Here is a 16,850-nt window from a genome sequence, read left to right on the forward strand (position 1 = left end):
ATCGACGATCGTGGAGAATTGTCTTCCCTTTAGTGTTTTTGGGACTTTTAGTTTCGATTTTTTTTTGATTGGGTTGCACAATTTTTGGATGGGATTGTACAATTCCAAAAGAAGAAGGCACATGAGATAGTCTCACTCATTATGCTGCTAATCATGATGGTAGTTTTTGATGAGATTCTTTACCAGTTTTCATTTCTGAGACTTTTAGCAGGGATTTTACATATACAATTTACTATCAATGTACTTAATTTCAGCCTTTTTTTTTTAACCTCATTCCTTCCCACTCTTGATGGGACTCGAACACTACTTAATCGCAGGGTTTGTTTTTACTTTGGTTTAAATTCCTTTATTTTGAAATTTGTTAAGGAAAAGACGTTGGCCTTGTTTCTCCAATCCCGCATACATTTATTTTTGTGAATAAAATTCCGATTAAAGGAAAGGAGCTAGTCCTAATATTGCCTGTATTAAAAAAAAAAAAAAAAAAAATTCAAGACAATCCAACGCTTTTTACCGTAAGAAAACAGCCTAAAGAAAATGTAATTTACCGTCTACTCTTACAAATCACAATGACACATTCGTAATTTTAACACAAAGTCACACATAAGGAGAGGCCAAAACCCTAGAATAAACCCGCCATTCTTCTTTCCCAAACCTTCAGCCTCTGTTCGCTTTTCTTCCCCAGAGCCATTAGCTCCCACCTCACTTCGGCTTCAACAATGGGTCGGAAGCTCAAAGACCCCTCAACTCTCAGCGACCCAGAAGCCCAGGAAGCCACGAACCACCGCGAAGCCAAAGCCGAGAAGAAGAAAAAGAAGCACAAAAACAAACACAGAGACGAAGAAGAAGAAGAAGATGACCAACTCAGTCCTCCTAAGCGAAAGTTGGAGGAAGTAAATTCAGATTCTAAAAAGAAGAAGAAGAAGCAGAAGAAATCGAAAGAGAGCGTAAACAATGAGGAGGAGCCGGAGAGAAATGGAGACGTGGAAGAGAGTAATTCCACCGACGCGGTTGTGATGGTTACTGGGAAAGATGCTGATGAAGCCAAATACAAGCCGTTGGATTCGTTTGCGGAGTCGAAGCTTCCCAGTGAGGTTTTACAGTGCTGTGTGAATTTCCAGAAACCGTCTCCGATTCAGTCCCGGGCGTGGCCTTTCTTGTTGGACGGTCGTGATTTTATTGGAATTGCGAAAACTGGGTCAGGTAAGTTATTGTGATTTGGGATTTGGGGTTTTGAAGTTTGAGTTTTTTAGTGGTTAAAGTTTAAAGCTTTCGATTCTGTGCAGGTAAAACTTTGGCGTTTGGGATACCAGCTATTAATCAGGTGTTGAATAAGAGGAATGGTAAGTTTTCGAGGGGGAGATATCCTCTCTGTCTTGTGCTCGCACCTACAAGAGAGCTAGCTCAACAAGTATGTTTTTCTAGACTCAAGATGTGTTTTTTTCGGAACTGTTGTTGGCTTGTTGTTTTTACGTTTCTGTATCAAACAGAGAATGCAGGTCACACACAGTGATTTTTACATGTTTTGGTATATGCAGACATCTACATTACAATAGTGCATGCATCAGTTTTTACTAGAAAATAGAACGAAGAAGATAACCCTTTATTTCCGGTTGTTGCTTATTAAGAACCAATAGGAATGAGATCTCAAGTCTCACCAGAGTCGGGTGGTGTCTATCATGGCATCCTCCAAAACTCTAGACATGAATTCACGAGCACCCAATGATTTCTTGTGTACCTATTAAATAACATTGGCATCAACCCCATCAGTTGATTGTAAAAGAACCATAATTTACAAAATCCATGAAAATGGCATATGTAGGTTTCTTGAAAAACATGCAGATCCATTTATGTTAATGACAGGAAGTGTTTTTTAAGTATACAAAAAAATCTTTGGCATGAGTGGGTTCTCATGTTGTTCTTATACGTCACACATCAATGTGTATCCTACAATTAATAGAGTGAAGTTGATTTCTTAATGTGTCGGTTGTACTGATACTTTTGTTATTCTTGCATATATTCCTTTTTAACCTTCTGCTTGGGTGTTTGTTCTGTTCATTGCATTATTTGAAGCGTATTTCTGTGAAAGAGTTAAGTAATCACCATCTTATCTTCTGGTGGCAGATTTCAGATGTACTGGTTGAGGCTGGGAAACCTTGTGGTGTGGAATCAGTTTGTTTGTATGGGGGAACATCTAAAGGACCTCAAATATCTTCTCTGAAATCTGGTGTGGTAAGATATTTTTCTTTTAAATATCTCACAATTTAGAATTGATTTTATGCTGCGTCTCTTTCTTCCTCTTCTTCTATTCAAGTTTCACATTGTTCTACAATTGGCACTGTAATGGGTTAGTAACCTTGCAACTGAGAAGCCTGCCATGATGACTGGGTTGGGCCCTTGGATCAGAATTTTAACTGTAAACTTGGTCTCTTTTTCTGTGTGCATCATTAGTGAACCTCTATGACATTTTAGTTTAGTGAGCTTGAACTAGTTAATTGTTGCCAATGAGGGAGGGTTCATTTTACCAGTGCTTGGTCCTGTACTTGATGTTCTCAAAGCTTGAATTTTTTCTGCTTGTATGCATCTATGTATTCTGGAACAATCATATTGTACACTTTGGTTCCACAGTTCATTTTCTTATATTGGTTTTCATAAACTTTTCTGTGTGTTCTAGGACATCGTTATTGGAACACCTGGTCGTTTGAAGGATCTCATTGAAATGGGTTTGTGTTGCCTTAAGGAAGTATCTTTTGCGGTAAGTATACAGAAAACCCTGGTGTGACTTGTTTCTTAATTATCATGTCTTGGTTTTCACATTTAGGAGCTGCATCATATTACTTCAATCATATGCCTATCCCTTTTCTTATGGTGACTAATGTTTCTGGATTGGGTGTAATTGAATTCGATTTCATAATTGCGCATGAGTCTCTTTAGAAGGGAGCCAAGTTTTGAAATGGCTGTCAATTGTCCAGTAAAAGAATTCATTTCAGCTATCTTGGAATGGTGGCAGTGTCTTTTGGTAGGGAAGATCCAGAGATGATCATAGTTATTCCGCAACTGTTCCATCTTAGAACAAAGCATAATGATAAGTTCTTGGATTGATAGGAATCTTATCTATGTCTTTAGGTAGGTGTGTTACAGTCTTTTTAATCGGCTCCTTGCAGCATCAGGAATTAACTGACTCTACTAGTGCATTCTGCTAGAAGTCTAGTGAAATGAATAGGTTCCCTGTATAAGTTTAGTATGAAAGCCTTCACATTGTAGGTGTGGAGTATGACTGTGAACATGATTTGGAATGAAATGGTGCCACTATTAGAAGAGTTAGTCATGATGGGAATGGATTTCCGCAAATTTTTTCTAGTTTTCATCTTGGCATCTAGATTGAGGACCATTCTTGAAAATGCTTTGCTTGTGACTGCAATATCGTTCCAAACCCCATCTGGGTCCGTATAATTTTTTGCTAAGAGCTTCTAGAATGTAATAAAACTAGGACATCATAGTTTTATGATAGGAGGCAGTACATTGTATCTGAAAATTTTTGTGTTGCTTCTTGATAAGATTTTTTTTTGTCAACTTTAGTTTGGATGCCAAATCTTTTGACCAATAAGATTCTGTAGGTCCTTGATGAAGCAGATAGAATGCTTGACATGGGATTTGAACCTGAAGTCCGCTATATACTGGGACAGACATGCTCGGGTAAGTTATACTTTACCAATAGTTTTCTGGAGTAATATCTTTTTCATTTTTTCTTTTCTTTTTTGTAGTTTTCATTTGCAGTCTTCATAAACAAGTTGTAGAATTTAGCGCCCCACTCTGTAATTCCTTTTTCCAGTACTGTATTGGCCATCCAAATCAAAGCTTGATTTTCTTTTCCAGTTGCTCCCGTCAAGGTTTAGGTTATATGCTTTGGTTCTCTGGTTTTGGGGGATTAAACGTTAGTCTTCTCAGTTACAAGAGATTTAATGATCTAATGATTTGGTTATTTGTAGTTCTTCTCAACCCATAGATAATTGGGGAAAAATGCTACAACGTCAATAATTATATGAATAAAAGTGGTACTGTTCCAATTGTGAAATGAGAAGCAATGCCTTTTACCCCCAGCCTGTTCTCACGTGTTACATAAGAGGAGTACCAAGAGTAGATTGAGTCATGACATGATGATCATGGAGAACACATCCAATTTAAACTCTAAACCTCAAATAAGGACTTATGTGAACGTACTTATGTTTGCTCCATATATATTGAATGCTTCCAATTCTTAATTTTCTTAGGCTTTTTCATTCTAGTGATAGACATCTCTCGACTTCATAAGACATCCAATTTAAACTCTAGACCTCAAATAAGGACTTGTGAATGTACTTATGTTTGCTCCAAATATATTGGATGTTGGGCCTCCAATTCTTAATTTTATTAGGCTTTTTCATCTTAGTGATAGACTTCTCTTGACTCTGCAGCTCGCCAAATGGTAATGTTCAGTGCGACATGGCCTCCATCAGTTCATCAGTTAGCTCAGGAGTTCATGGATCCTAATCCAGTTAAGGTGTGATTTCTGAAATCTCATGACCTTGGACACAGTATCTTATACACATCATATGGAAACTAATAAGATTGTTTCAGGTGGTTGTTGGTTCAGAGGATTTAGCTGCCAACCATGATGTCCTGCAGATAGTCGAGGTAAAACTTCTCAACCTCAATTTAAATGTTAATCATATACACGTGGACATAATTAACATCCTTTTCACTTTCATAGGTCTTGGATGATCGATCTCGCGATGCACGTTTGGTTGCTTTGCTAGAAAAATACCACAAATCCAAAGGGTATGAATTGATACACTATTTTCTATTATTTTTATTTGAGCTGTCCCTCAGCAAAACCCTATAGGATTATTTTAACCTAATGCTGTACCAGTGTATGTTTCTTGGAAGATGCTGACTCTTGGCATTATCTTGGGAGTTTTAGAGTTCCAAAGTTCACGTGCCTGTCTTTATCTTTTAAGAAGTTGCACTTTGCAGTTGTAATTTCAACAATTACAAATGCAATATGTAATTTGCAATTTCAATATATATTTTTTTTTTCTAAAAAAAATTGTAATTTCAGTAAGTAATCTGCAAGTTAATGCTATCTTTGTGTGGCTGGATGGATTCCACTTTGTTTACTTGTATATATTCAATGTTTATGTCATACAGTAGATCTCCATTCATACTTTTTTGCTTTATTGATGATGTATTTTATATATGATGGTGCTAAATGCTGCTAATACTGAGGTTTTACTATGTCCAGAAACAGAGTTTTGGTGTTTGTCTTGTACAAAATGGAAGCTACTCGTGTTGAAAATATGCTGCAAAGAGGGTAAGCTCCTGGTCATTCATATATAAATTAATTTAACATGCATATTAACAATTCTGGCTTTGCTATAAGCTGCTGAAAGTAAAACAAGAAAGCTACTGATGGTATTATGGATTGCTGTTTCCAGGGGTTGGAAGGTCTGTTCTATACATGGTGATAAAGCACAAAATCAGCGCACACAGGCACTATCTCTATTTAAGCAGGGAAGCTGTCCCTTGATGGTATGTTGTAGACAAGTGATCTGTTTTCTTTTAGCACTTGAAAGATGCCAACTGGGCCGATGGCACTACTCTACCCATGGTCAAGTTTCAGCTTGAAATTGTCTATCTATAACATCAAGTTTTCTATGCTTGATAATCTCACACCCAACAATTTGATGGAAGTTCACTCATCGAAATTCAGTTTCCTAATTTATAGCAGTCTTGCTTCATTCAGCCAAAAGAAAAATGATACCTTGCTTTATCTTATTATTGGCAACAGGATGTAACATCCGTTAAGATACAAATTCTAATGACAGTTTTGGTTCTGGTAGCAATCTCAGTTTTATAATTAAGTTAAACAAAAACGAAAGGGAGCGCATTGTTGGTCTCACTTGCAGTGTGCCTCAATGATCCAAACCGTCTATTTTTAGGTCTCCCTTCAAAGATCTTTCATTACATAAAAGTCAGCCAAACTGATCTGTTTAGTCCTTGTTATATTCTTGAATTGTTGATCATGTCTATTTATTTTATCAGAATTAGATGGCTAAATCATTTCCATCTGGTTGTTGTTTTATTTTTTAATTTTTACTTTTTCCTAGAGAGAACCTAAAAATTGGACCAGTTTGGATAATTGGAACACTGGGGTGAGCCCCGCATGTATCAGGGAATCCTTCTTTTGAAGGGGACTCTGAATCATATCTCAACCTTTGTGAACCTATTTGAACAAACAGAGAATAAGGAAAGTGAGTGTAAAGGCAAAATAAGGGGATATTATTGTAGTGGAAGCTTGGGACGGTAGTGATGCACTCAATGATTTCATTGGTATTTTCATATTTATATAAAGAAAAAATGTTTGAGATGTTAGTGTACAGGGGGTGTTGATCATTAAATCTGTAAGATTATTTTAGAGAGCAACTTGTGGTTAGTTTATTCGGAAGGATCTGTTTGTTTGGAGAGATCATAATAAACTTTCTATAGCTATTTTGTAACATGCTGAACAGCCGTGGATCTTATCTAAAACATATACTTGCAGATTGCTACTGATGTGGCTGCTCGAGGATTAGATATCCCAGATGTTGAGGTAGTGATTAACTATAGTTTTCCACTCACTACCGAGGATTATGTCCACAGAATTGGGCGCACTGGACGGGCCGGTAAGAAGGGTGTTGCTCATACCTTTTTCACACATCACAACAAGGTAACACTACATATATTAATTATAAATTGTTATGTTATTTTTGTAGAAAGATTGTCAAGCTATTATTTATTATGAGCTTTCATGTATTGATGGGACTATTTCAGGGACTTGCTGGGGAGCTGGTCAATGTTCTCAGAGAAGCTGGGCAAAATGTGCCAGCTGACTTGTTGAAGTTTGGCACTCATGTAAAGAAAAAGGTATGTATTTGTGCTCTTTAATTTTCTTCCTTCTTTTAGTGGTATTTTTACTGCATAAATTATAATCATGTATTCCTTTTGGAATTGAAATACAGGAATCCAAACTTTATGGGGCTCACTTCAGAGAAATTTCTGCCGATGCTCCAAAGGCTAAAAAGATCACATTCGCTGACTCTGATGATGAAGACTAACTCAGATTACAACCCGAAACCATTCTTAAATAGGGAACAAGTGAGAGATAGAGTTGGTTAGAAACCGATTTCTATGTAATATATTTTTGTTTTTGTTTACTTTCCTTTCTTTTTTCCTTTTATTTTCTGATGTATACTACAGTTCAATTCATAGATGCTGAATAAGTATTTTTGATTATGGTTTTTTAAATTAATGATCATAAGCGTATCCTTTTACTGGCTTCTTGCATATTCCTGTATCTGTTGAACATGTACTAGATTTGATAATATGATCTGGTTATTTATAGCAATCACTTGGCGAGCAACATTCTGCGTTGCTCACTCTTGGAACCTGTTGAGTTTAGACAGTGTATGTTCCTTTCTAAAATTTCTTTTTCTTTTCTATTTGCACCTTTTGCGCTCATGACATTCATTTCTTTCAAAGAGGAGTTTGTATTTAATCTTGCTTGTTGAACTTAAGAATTATGTATATGGTTTCCTAGTCACGGATTACTAAACATACTGCATAACTTACTAGATGGTCTAATGATCAAGAATGCAAAAAAAGATTCTGGAACTCAATTTCTTATTAGACTGTCAAACTGACAAAACTCCAAGGTCGTCCTCTTGCTGATTATATGTCATTGACAAATGGATACAGGGTATCTCACATTTTCTCATCAGCTTCTTGATGCTTGACAGTAGCAGAGGCAAGCGGTGTCATTTCTTGCTGGTCTGATGATAAGACTGCCAAAGCATTGGCCGGATGTACGATCCAGTAACTGAATGAAGAGAGATGTCTTTCGGGGGACTCTGCCCCAGTCAAACTCACTGATTGCAAGCTCCAAACTGAAATTTCTACCAAGGATAGCATACCTCAATGTTGGAATGTATACCTTGTCGCTTCCTTCTCCCTCATTATCTACTGCTTCCTTCCAGCACTTGCACTCATTTCGGTCCAGTCCATAGTTCAGTCGCTCAACATCCTAGTTTCCTTCAACACAGCTGTAAATTCTCTCTTAAACTCCCGTCTCTTTTGCAGTCAGAATTTGTTAAACAGATGCTCATGTCATGCTCATGGTGCATTTTAGGGGTAAAGACCATAATACCTTCGATTGGTTTGGTCATTCGAGTCGAGAGCAGTGATTTTCTAGCCAAAAAAAAGAAAAAAAAAAAAGAATATCATTTCTACGCTCTTTCTCCGTTCACATCTATATGACACAAAGATTATATGTTTCTTTTTTGTTTTTGAAAATACATTACTTGTCTATGTACAAATACTAGTAACATGTTTATACTACAAACTTTTGCTCCATATGCGAGTATATTTCCACTTACAGGCCTTGAAGCACATAATGCAGGGTCTTATTGTTCTGCCGAATTACTCTCGGATACAAAGCTGTCAAGTGCACACTTAACCATGCATAAAAACTCGGTCATATCACTATCACTCATATGGCTTATAACCTGAAACATATTCTCCACCAGTGACTCCAGTTCCATTATATCAAGAGACCAATGCCCAGCAAACTCGGTCGTTGATATCATATGCCAGTACTCCTTGATTCCAGCGAAGTTCGGATCCGCCATCAATTTAGCCATGTGATCATGAATATGATTCATCGACTCAGGAACCGCCATCGCCCTCTCCATCGATTCGGGGTTCTTTGTGCAAATTCCAATAATCAAATCCATCGTTACAGGCATTGATTCGGGGCTTTGATCAGTGGGCATGGTTTAATGGGTGGGAGCCCAAAGCCAAAATTTTACCAAGGCTTTGGGCTCCCACCCATTAAACCAAGCCCACTGATCAAAGCTCAAAAGTGACTAACAACTTGCTAAAGTGAAAGACAGTAAAAAGGGATCAGGTGGTGGAGAACGTGCAAACACTACTACTCCCACTACCAACGTAGAGTGAGGGCCAAGAACCATGAAGTAAGGATCAAGGAATCAATGACTATAAATGGACAAGCTTATGGAGAAAAGGGGGGAGGAAAAAGAAGGGTAACAAGTATCAATCTAATTTCTTTAATTTCATTTTATATTCTTCTCGAATTGATATTTACTTGGGCGTCAGAGTATTTTTCTGTTTTGCAGGTTCCTTCTCCCCATAATCGATTGCAAGATGGATGCGTCTAGGCTTCTCGAAGATTGAAGGAGAGAGATTTATGTTGGGTAATCACTCTCCCGAATTTTTTCGCACCAACATTACTCATTCATGGCTCTATTCTGTCGTTGCCCGGAGTCCGGATGAGTCATATTTGTAATGTTTCCTACTTTACTATTAATGGATTGACACCCCACGCGTTCAAAAAAAGACCTCCATGTAATTAAAAAAAAAAAAAAAGAACATTAAAGAAAAGTTAAATGATATAGATATAGACAAATGAAGTACGTACCTTGTGGTTAGCTGATATACGAAATGCAGTGGATCGTTGAGTATGACTTCGTTATTGCTCCCGAAGTCATAAGCAGAGGCTGAAAAATGAGGGCACTCTCTCACATACAAGTGTTGCAATGAAGGACACTCCATATCAATAGCAGCACTACCACTGTACAACATAGGAAGATGCACCAAGACTAGATACTTCAATTTTGGAAGAACGATCTTCTTACTGAGCTCCGATTCCTTGCTTGCCTCGATTACTCTTTCCAAATTAGGGCAACTCTCTAAAAAAATGATTTCCAGTTGAGAAAGGCATTGAGCTACATCAAATGTGAAGAGGCCTCCTAGAAAGTTGCAACGGTAAACGTACAAACTTGTAAGTGCTTGGAACATTGCAGGTGGAGCAGGACCATTACATATGCTCTTTACTGCATTTAGCTCAAACATCTCCATCTTTCTCAGTTTTGATTGTTCTATCTCGAATCCTTCACATCCAAACACATATTCCATTCCAGGCAGACACTTACAATATAGGTTCTTCAGATTTGAAAGTCTCTGTAACAATTGTGATGGTAACAGGACATTTCCCAAGTTAGGACAAGCACATACCTTCAATACCTTCAGATTCCAGAGAGACCTAGATGGTAATTCACCGGGACATAACTCTTTCAAGGAATCCATACTGTCCAGATGCAACTCTTCCAATTTCTCGAACACAGCTTTATTTTGATCCCTCCTTCGTATGTCCACAAGGAACAATGCTTCCAAGCTTTCATTGGGACCAATAACAGAGAGATGCTTCAGACTATGTAACCTCCCATGGTGATATTCCATGAAGATGTTATTTAACCCTGTGAAATTCGCATACACTAGCTTCTCTATATTCTTTGTCACCACGTTGAAAAACCAGCTGGTAACATACTAATGGTTGTATCGAGAACCAAAGATCGTGAATATACAGGACCATCATGCCAGGATAGATGGCGCAATTCTCTGTTAATTTTTCTGGTCTTCCTGTCTCTACCAATACATATATCAAAGCAGTCCAACTCGGATTGATCCTAACCCCTTTAGGGATGCATTTCACATCAGATATGCAAATCTTCAAATTGTTCAAATATGGTAAGCTAGTTACCTCATCAAAGCTAACATTAGTTGTTTCTCCTTCTCCCTCAACTTTACTCCCCCAGTCCCAAAATCCACAGTGCAGGCACAGTTCTTCTAATTTACACAATTTTGATATCACCCCTGGGGGAATTCTGACGATACCTTCACCCACTGAACCCTTGCCACTAACATCCAACACCCTTAAATTGGTCAAATTTCCTATTTCTGTTGACAATTCCTTTAGAGGGTATTCTTTCATACTGAGAATCTCAAGCTTCTTAAAAATTTTCAGTATGGAAATGTCAGATATATTCTGGCAAGAATCTAAATACAAACCTTGCAGATTGCTTAGGTGAATAAATGACTTGGATAGGGATGATATACTAGTGTAACTAAGATCTATGACTCTTAGTGAGCTAGTATTTTTGAAGAAAGTATCAGGGATCTGATCTAAATCATCATTCTCTTGTAGTAATAAAATTTGGAGTTTCGGACATACCAGCTCCTTTGGTAGCTCGCGAATGTCATTCTTCATGACTGAAATTGCAGAGTGGCCTTCACGCAATCGACATGGCCAATTCTTCAAACCACAGCCAGCTTTTACCAGAAATCCATCCTCATCTTCAGATTGTGTAATTTGAATGGCTGTATCCCGGATGACATCATGCATCCTAACACAGCCATCATATTCACTATCCAAAAGCAAGCTAGAATGTATAAGGTGCTTGGCCACTAAATCAGCTTCTCCTCTGGCTTCTTGGATTGTGGCAGCATCTTTAAACAATCCTTTCCCGATCCCATACTTGAACAAGTCTTCTATTTGGATGTCATAGTCTTCTGGGAATAGGCAACAAAGCAAGAAGCATGACTTGGAGTCCTCATCTTTCAAGAAATCATAGCTTAATTTTATGCATTTGAATGCAACTCCTTCATCTTCACGGTTGGCAACTTGCGACTTCTCTAGCCGTTGAGCTGCGTGTTTCCATTCTGTCAAGTCTTTATCTCCAAGTGCCCTTGCAACTGCTATCAATGCAACTGGTAGACCACCACATTCTCCAGCTACCTTCCTTGCGACATCCTCGAAATCGGTTGATTCAAAAGACATTCTTGCATATTTCACAAACAATGTCCATGAATCTTCTTTCGATAGGCTATTGAGGATGATATTTTCTTGGCTTGCCATGGCATGACAAACATTCTGTCTCCTTGTGGTAAGTAGGACTTTGGAGTTGCAACTTTGAAGATTGTCGTAGGTGGGAATTCCTATGCTTGGCAGGTTTATTATACCCAAACGTTGTCCAAGATTATAAGGGTTTTGTTTCTTCTCATTATCTCTGAATACAATCTAGAAGCTCTTCCCTCATCTGTCTCGTTCATCAATTTGATGCCTAGCCTATCTGCCAATATGCCTTGAATTATTTTCAAATCAGGGGTTTGATTAACTGTAACCATAATCACACGATCAAAAAGGCCTTGCTTCCGAGCTTCTTGACCGACATGTTCCACAAGGGTTGTCTTTCCAACGCCCCCCATGCCGTATACCCCAACGGCAGTGACCTTGTTATCTTTTAATGCCTTCATAAGCTGATCCATGGCTTGTCTTGTTGCTTCAAATACTGTGAAATCCCCGGTGGACTCAGTTGTAGTAGGTAGGACTTTAGTGCAGACAAAGTCCACAATGGCATCAACAAGTTCTCTATCAGTCCTACAAGGAAGAATTAAGGGTAAATATAATATAATCCAAAAGATAAAACTGTAGCTCTTGGTAATAAAGATAGCCTCATGATATGCTTACTTAAACTTGTCTGCATGCCACCCAGAAAAAGTGGCGACCTTGTTTAATGCATCTCTCCATTGTTGCAACTTCTTTGATTCGTATTTCCCAGAGATTTCATGCTCGGTGAAAGCATCTTTAATGGTCATCTTCTGATATCTTACATCAGTAGGATTGACATTATAAAAAAGGGAAAGAATTCTGTTGTCTTCCATGCATTGACAAATCTTTGTAAGTTCCTCCAAACACCAAGTAGAAAAAGCATAGTTTGGCGAGAAAACCACAATTGCAAACCTTGATTCTTCAATTGCTGTTAGGAGACTGGGAGAAATAACATCCCCTACTTCAAGATCTTGATCATCCATGAAAGTTTTAATTCCTCTCTTGTTCTGCAGTCCATCGTATATTTCGGATGCGATACTCCTGCGAGTGTCAGCACCCCTGAAACTCAAAAATACATCATACTTCCACTGATGAGCTGATGCTGATGCAGAGGCTGTTTTAGAGCTTGATGCCATTGAAAACGACCGAAAGAGAAAACAAAGGCAAGAAGCGAACAATAAGAAGGAAAACAGAAACTGAAAAGAACCCAGCAAGAAAGATGGAGGTTCTAGGAGTGGAGGCTGATAGACGTTTTAGGTTTGGAGATTCTAGACAAATGAGCATCTTATATAACAAGTAAGCATCTTTGATCACCGTGTAGTAGCCCTGAGGTAAAGAGACTTTATCAAACATCGATCCAGATTTTATCAAAGTGATGCATAAACCAAGGACTTTAATTAAATAAGCTTACCGAAACTTGCGGACTAAGTATACGTAGCCACAACACCTTTAGCAGCGTCCTTTTTTTTTTTTTTTTTTCGAGTTCATAGTTGTTTATAAATTAAGCAACTTGATTGCTTTACTACTTTACGACTCATGGCTACTATCAAATGTAGCAAAAGGAGCCCTCTTTATCTTTTCTATTCACACCCACCCACGAAAAAAGTAAAAGTAATAACATCAAAAGACAGAAATGGGATTGGTGAGTCGGTGAATCTCTACTTTTTTCAAATGGACGACCTTCTTATGATGCCACCAATTCATGATACTAGTTTGGAAAAGCTAGCCATTGCAGTTTGACGTTTAACTTCGAAAGGACCATTCCAGTTCTCATCGATTTATGTATAAACTACGAAGGAATGTTGCGATGCTCGTTTTGCAACAGTGCAACCGTGCATTAGTCCTTATTTTGCTCCGTCTTATTGACCCTGTTTGGTTTTGTTCTTAGAATTGTCAGCATTAATTTTTCTTTGCTTTGCTGGTTCAGTTTTCCTCTTTGGTCTTTTTGGTTTTATCTATCTCTCTAATCTGTTCAGTACAACAAACAAAACGCAAAAAAGTATAGTGTTAAGATAACTTCTTTCAGAATTCAGAAAAAGGAAATAATATTATAAGGTTGAAGCTGTTTACATATATGACTACTATAGCTACTGTAGTACAGATAGCCAAGAAAACTACTACTACCAATAGTCGAATACATGAGAAAATATATGGGTTCGCAGAGGTCAAAAGATAAGAAGAACCTAACTAATATCAGCAGACCTGGAGAAATCCCTTTCTAACAGAAATAGGGGCATTGAAAAATCTGCAACCAGGATTACAATCATGCCCTAACCCAGCCAAGTTGTCTCCAAGCTTTTTTGGTTCTGTATAGCAAATCCTCTGATGAAGCATGTGAATAGGTTGGAATCGAGCTGAGAGCTGCAACCCAATCCAATCCCAATCTCTTTAAAAGTCCCCAAAGCTCTGCATCCAAATCTTGACCAACTCCAAGCATGGCAGAGATTCTCCCCTTCAATGAAACACTACAATCACTCTGTAATACACCAGAAGCAGAGTGGCTCTGCCATCAATCCTTTGCAGGAAAACTCCAACTAAGCTGCACAACATTTCTAGCAAATTTTGCATTCACAGCCTTATTGGCTTCATAGTAACCACAAACTTATCTGCAAAATGTCCTAGGCTTCCACATGAAAAGCATTACCCAAAAAAATCTTGCATCGGCATTTCCTTAAATGCTAAGCAGCAAAAAAGCATTGCCAAGGAACACCAAAATGCAGAATGGTATTGGATTTCAAGTTTAAAAGCAGCCAATCAATAAAAATCATAGAAAAGGAGGAATATAACTCACAATCATAGAGAGAGCATCCCAAATTTTCATGGATGCACTGCATCCTTTGAAAAGATAATCATTATATAGCAGGTAGTACATCCAGCACAACAGAGAATGCAGGGGTTGCCACACCTCTTGTGCATTCTGCATTCATCGGTGAAAAGCCTGCCATCAACAACAGTCCATAAGAACAAGTTCTAAACTTTAGGAGTCTCCATACGAAGCACCACTTGCCAATTACAATCATGACCACAGAAAAAGCACTGACAAACACTTTTCAAATTGACATTGCCATTAGAAGGTCATGATCATAATTCTTTTGCCACCTAATTCATACAAGACTTCCTAAAAATGCATACATTACAATCATGACCACAGAAAAAGCACTGACAAACACTTTTCAAATTGACATTGCCATTAGAAGGTCATGATCATAATTCTTTTGCCACCTAATTCATACAAGACTTCCTAAAACTGCATACCCCCTACCCAGACCACAACAACACATAGATATTTGGATCCCCTATAGACTTTAAACCCATAAACACAACTACCCAAAACATAAATTTTACTTTTTTTTTTTTTTTTGACTGGTTTAATTTCATTCACTTAGAACAACACAATCAAGAACAGCAATGGACCCATCACGAATCTAGGCTTAACCCACTAAACAAAACACGCGCCTCAGACACCTCTTCCTCAAAGAACAAAACTTTAGCCGAAGGCTTAAAATTGCAAAGAGAAATCTGACTCTGAAAGAGAACAGCCGCAACCTGCCGCATATCCGAGCCACGGAGGCGAGACGGTGGCCGGAGACCATGCCTCGCCGGTGCATTGGGAGTAGGAGGTGAGCCCGGGATTCCAGATCTAGGGTTAGGGCTAGGGCTCTTTGCTGACGTAGGCGACGACATGAAAGAAGAAGGGGTTTTGTCTTGGAGCCCCAGACCCTGGAATAGAGTCGCCAATTTCCGAGGACCCGATTTCCGGCCAGCCAGATTCGGCTTCAGGTATTTGTTCCGGCGATCGGAACGGTTGGAATTGCGGGAATCAGAGAGCTTTGCCATGATGGAGATGGAGAGAGCGAAAGAGTTGGTGAGGTCGAGAGAGAGAGAGAAATGATCAGAGAAAGTGAAGCAGAGCGTATTGTTTCGATTTTCGAATATATAAGATACATGAAGCGTACAATATACGCGTATTAATTGTCTGTATTGCGTTTTTTCTAAGCAATTTAGTGGTCTCTACGCGTACTTTTTAATATCCTAATTACACGGCGTATTTGTTAAAAATCAGAAAATGAAATTTCATCTCTACTATTCTACTATGAAGTAAGGACTGAAATTTTTCCAAAATTGCATTAATCTTTTTTTTTTTTGAAAATAACAATTGCATAAATCTTGTTTTCGTAGAAAATTGGAATTCCAAATCTCCAACTACCCTAAACCGTACAATTAAAATCAATTCATTAGAGCATCTTTAGCAGACTCTCTATTTTGGCTCCTTAGCTATTTTAGAGAGCATGTTTAGTTTTTTTTATAAATTTTAGCAGCAGCACCAAATTCCTAAGTGACTCTCCATTATAATTTTTGGCTATCTCACTCCTAAATATAGAAAGCGAGATAAGGCTCTCCATAATTTCAAACATTCATTTTGAGTTATTTTATATAATTTATAAATACATTTAAATTATTTAATCTTCATTTTAAAAATAATATAAATTTAAAATTAGCTAAAATATAGAGCACTGATACAGATATGTTTCTAAAATGGCTAGCCAAAATGACTTTTTAGCTATTTTGGCTAAAATTTGACTTAAAAATTGCTAGCATTGCTAAAGATGCCCTTAGGTGGTTAGAACTTGAAATTAATTGCAGAATATCTAAATTTATTTTTTTTCCACTATTTCCTTTTTATACAAACTGAGATAGAGAGGAGTTGAAACTGAACTGAACTGCTTTTGTGCGAACGTGGACAGAAACTAGATCGCGTACTTCTCTTTGTTTGTTGCACGTTATCCTTTTAATTTTTTCATTTTTTTTCATTCCATATCTGATTATCTGTCAATTTTTATCTATATCGTATCATGGGCATCCTAGTGAGTTCCATTTTTGGTAGAACTCACATTTCCTCGTCGGCTTCTTGATGCGTTGACAGTTGCAGAGGCAATCGATGTCATTTCTTGCTGGTACGACAATAAGAATGAATGGGGCCAACGCATTGGCCGGAATGCCGGATGTACGGTTCAGTAACTGAAGATGTTGTGATAGATTGTACCGTTGTAGGATGCATAATGGAGGTCTGTTTATTGTGTAACGAATAGAG

General features: G+C 38.0%; 1 protein-coding gene, 1 long non-coding RNA gene and 1 pseudogene across 2 annotated transcripts; 1 reads left to right on the forward strand and 2 right to left on the reverse strand.

Moving 5' to 3' along the window:
• Positions 1 to 616: 616 nt before the first annotated feature.
• Positions 617 to 7,359, forward strand: LOC133745673 (DEAD-box ATP-dependent RNA helicase 5). The gene is made up of 13 exons (XM_062173788.1): positions 617 to 1,200; positions 1,284 to 1,408; positions 2,122 to 2,229; positions 2,672 to 2,752; positions 3,615 to 3,693; positions 4,452 to 4,537; positions 4,615 to 4,671; positions 4,748 to 4,815; positions 5,279 to 5,347; positions 5,472 to 5,565; positions 6,578 to 6,742; positions 6,847 to 6,939; positions 7,035 to 7,359. Exons 1-13 carry the CDS (start codon positions 717 to 719, stop codon positions 7,128 to 7,130), a joined length of 1,605 nt encoding a protein of 534 aa, XP_062029772.1. The 5' UTR covers positions 617 to 716; the 3' UTR covers positions 7,131 to 7,359.
• Positions 7,360 to 10,322: 2,963 nt separating this feature from the next.
• On the reverse strand, positions 10,323 to 13,078 carry LOC133745914 (probable disease resistance protein At4g27220; annotated as a pseudogene).
• Positions 13,079 to 13,786: 708 nt separating this feature from the next.
• Positions 13,787 to 15,659, reverse strand: LOC133706779 (uncharacterized). The gene is made up of 2 exons (XR_009844717.1): positions 15,305 to 15,659; positions 13,787 to 14,696 (listed from the first exon to the last, which is right to left on the reverse strand). It is a non-coding gene; the product is annotated as an uncharacterized LOC133706779 (long non-coding RNA).
• Positions 15,660 to 16,850: the final 1,191 nt, after the last annotated feature.

The sequence above is a fragment of the Rosa rugosa genome, chromosome 4 (genome assembly GCF_958449725.1).
Source record: "Rosa rugosa chromosome 4, drRosRugo1.1, whole genome shotgun sequence".
Classification (NCBI taxonomy): Eukaryota; Viridiplantae; Streptophyta; class Magnoliopsida; order Rosales; family Rosaceae; genus Rosa; species Rosa rugosa.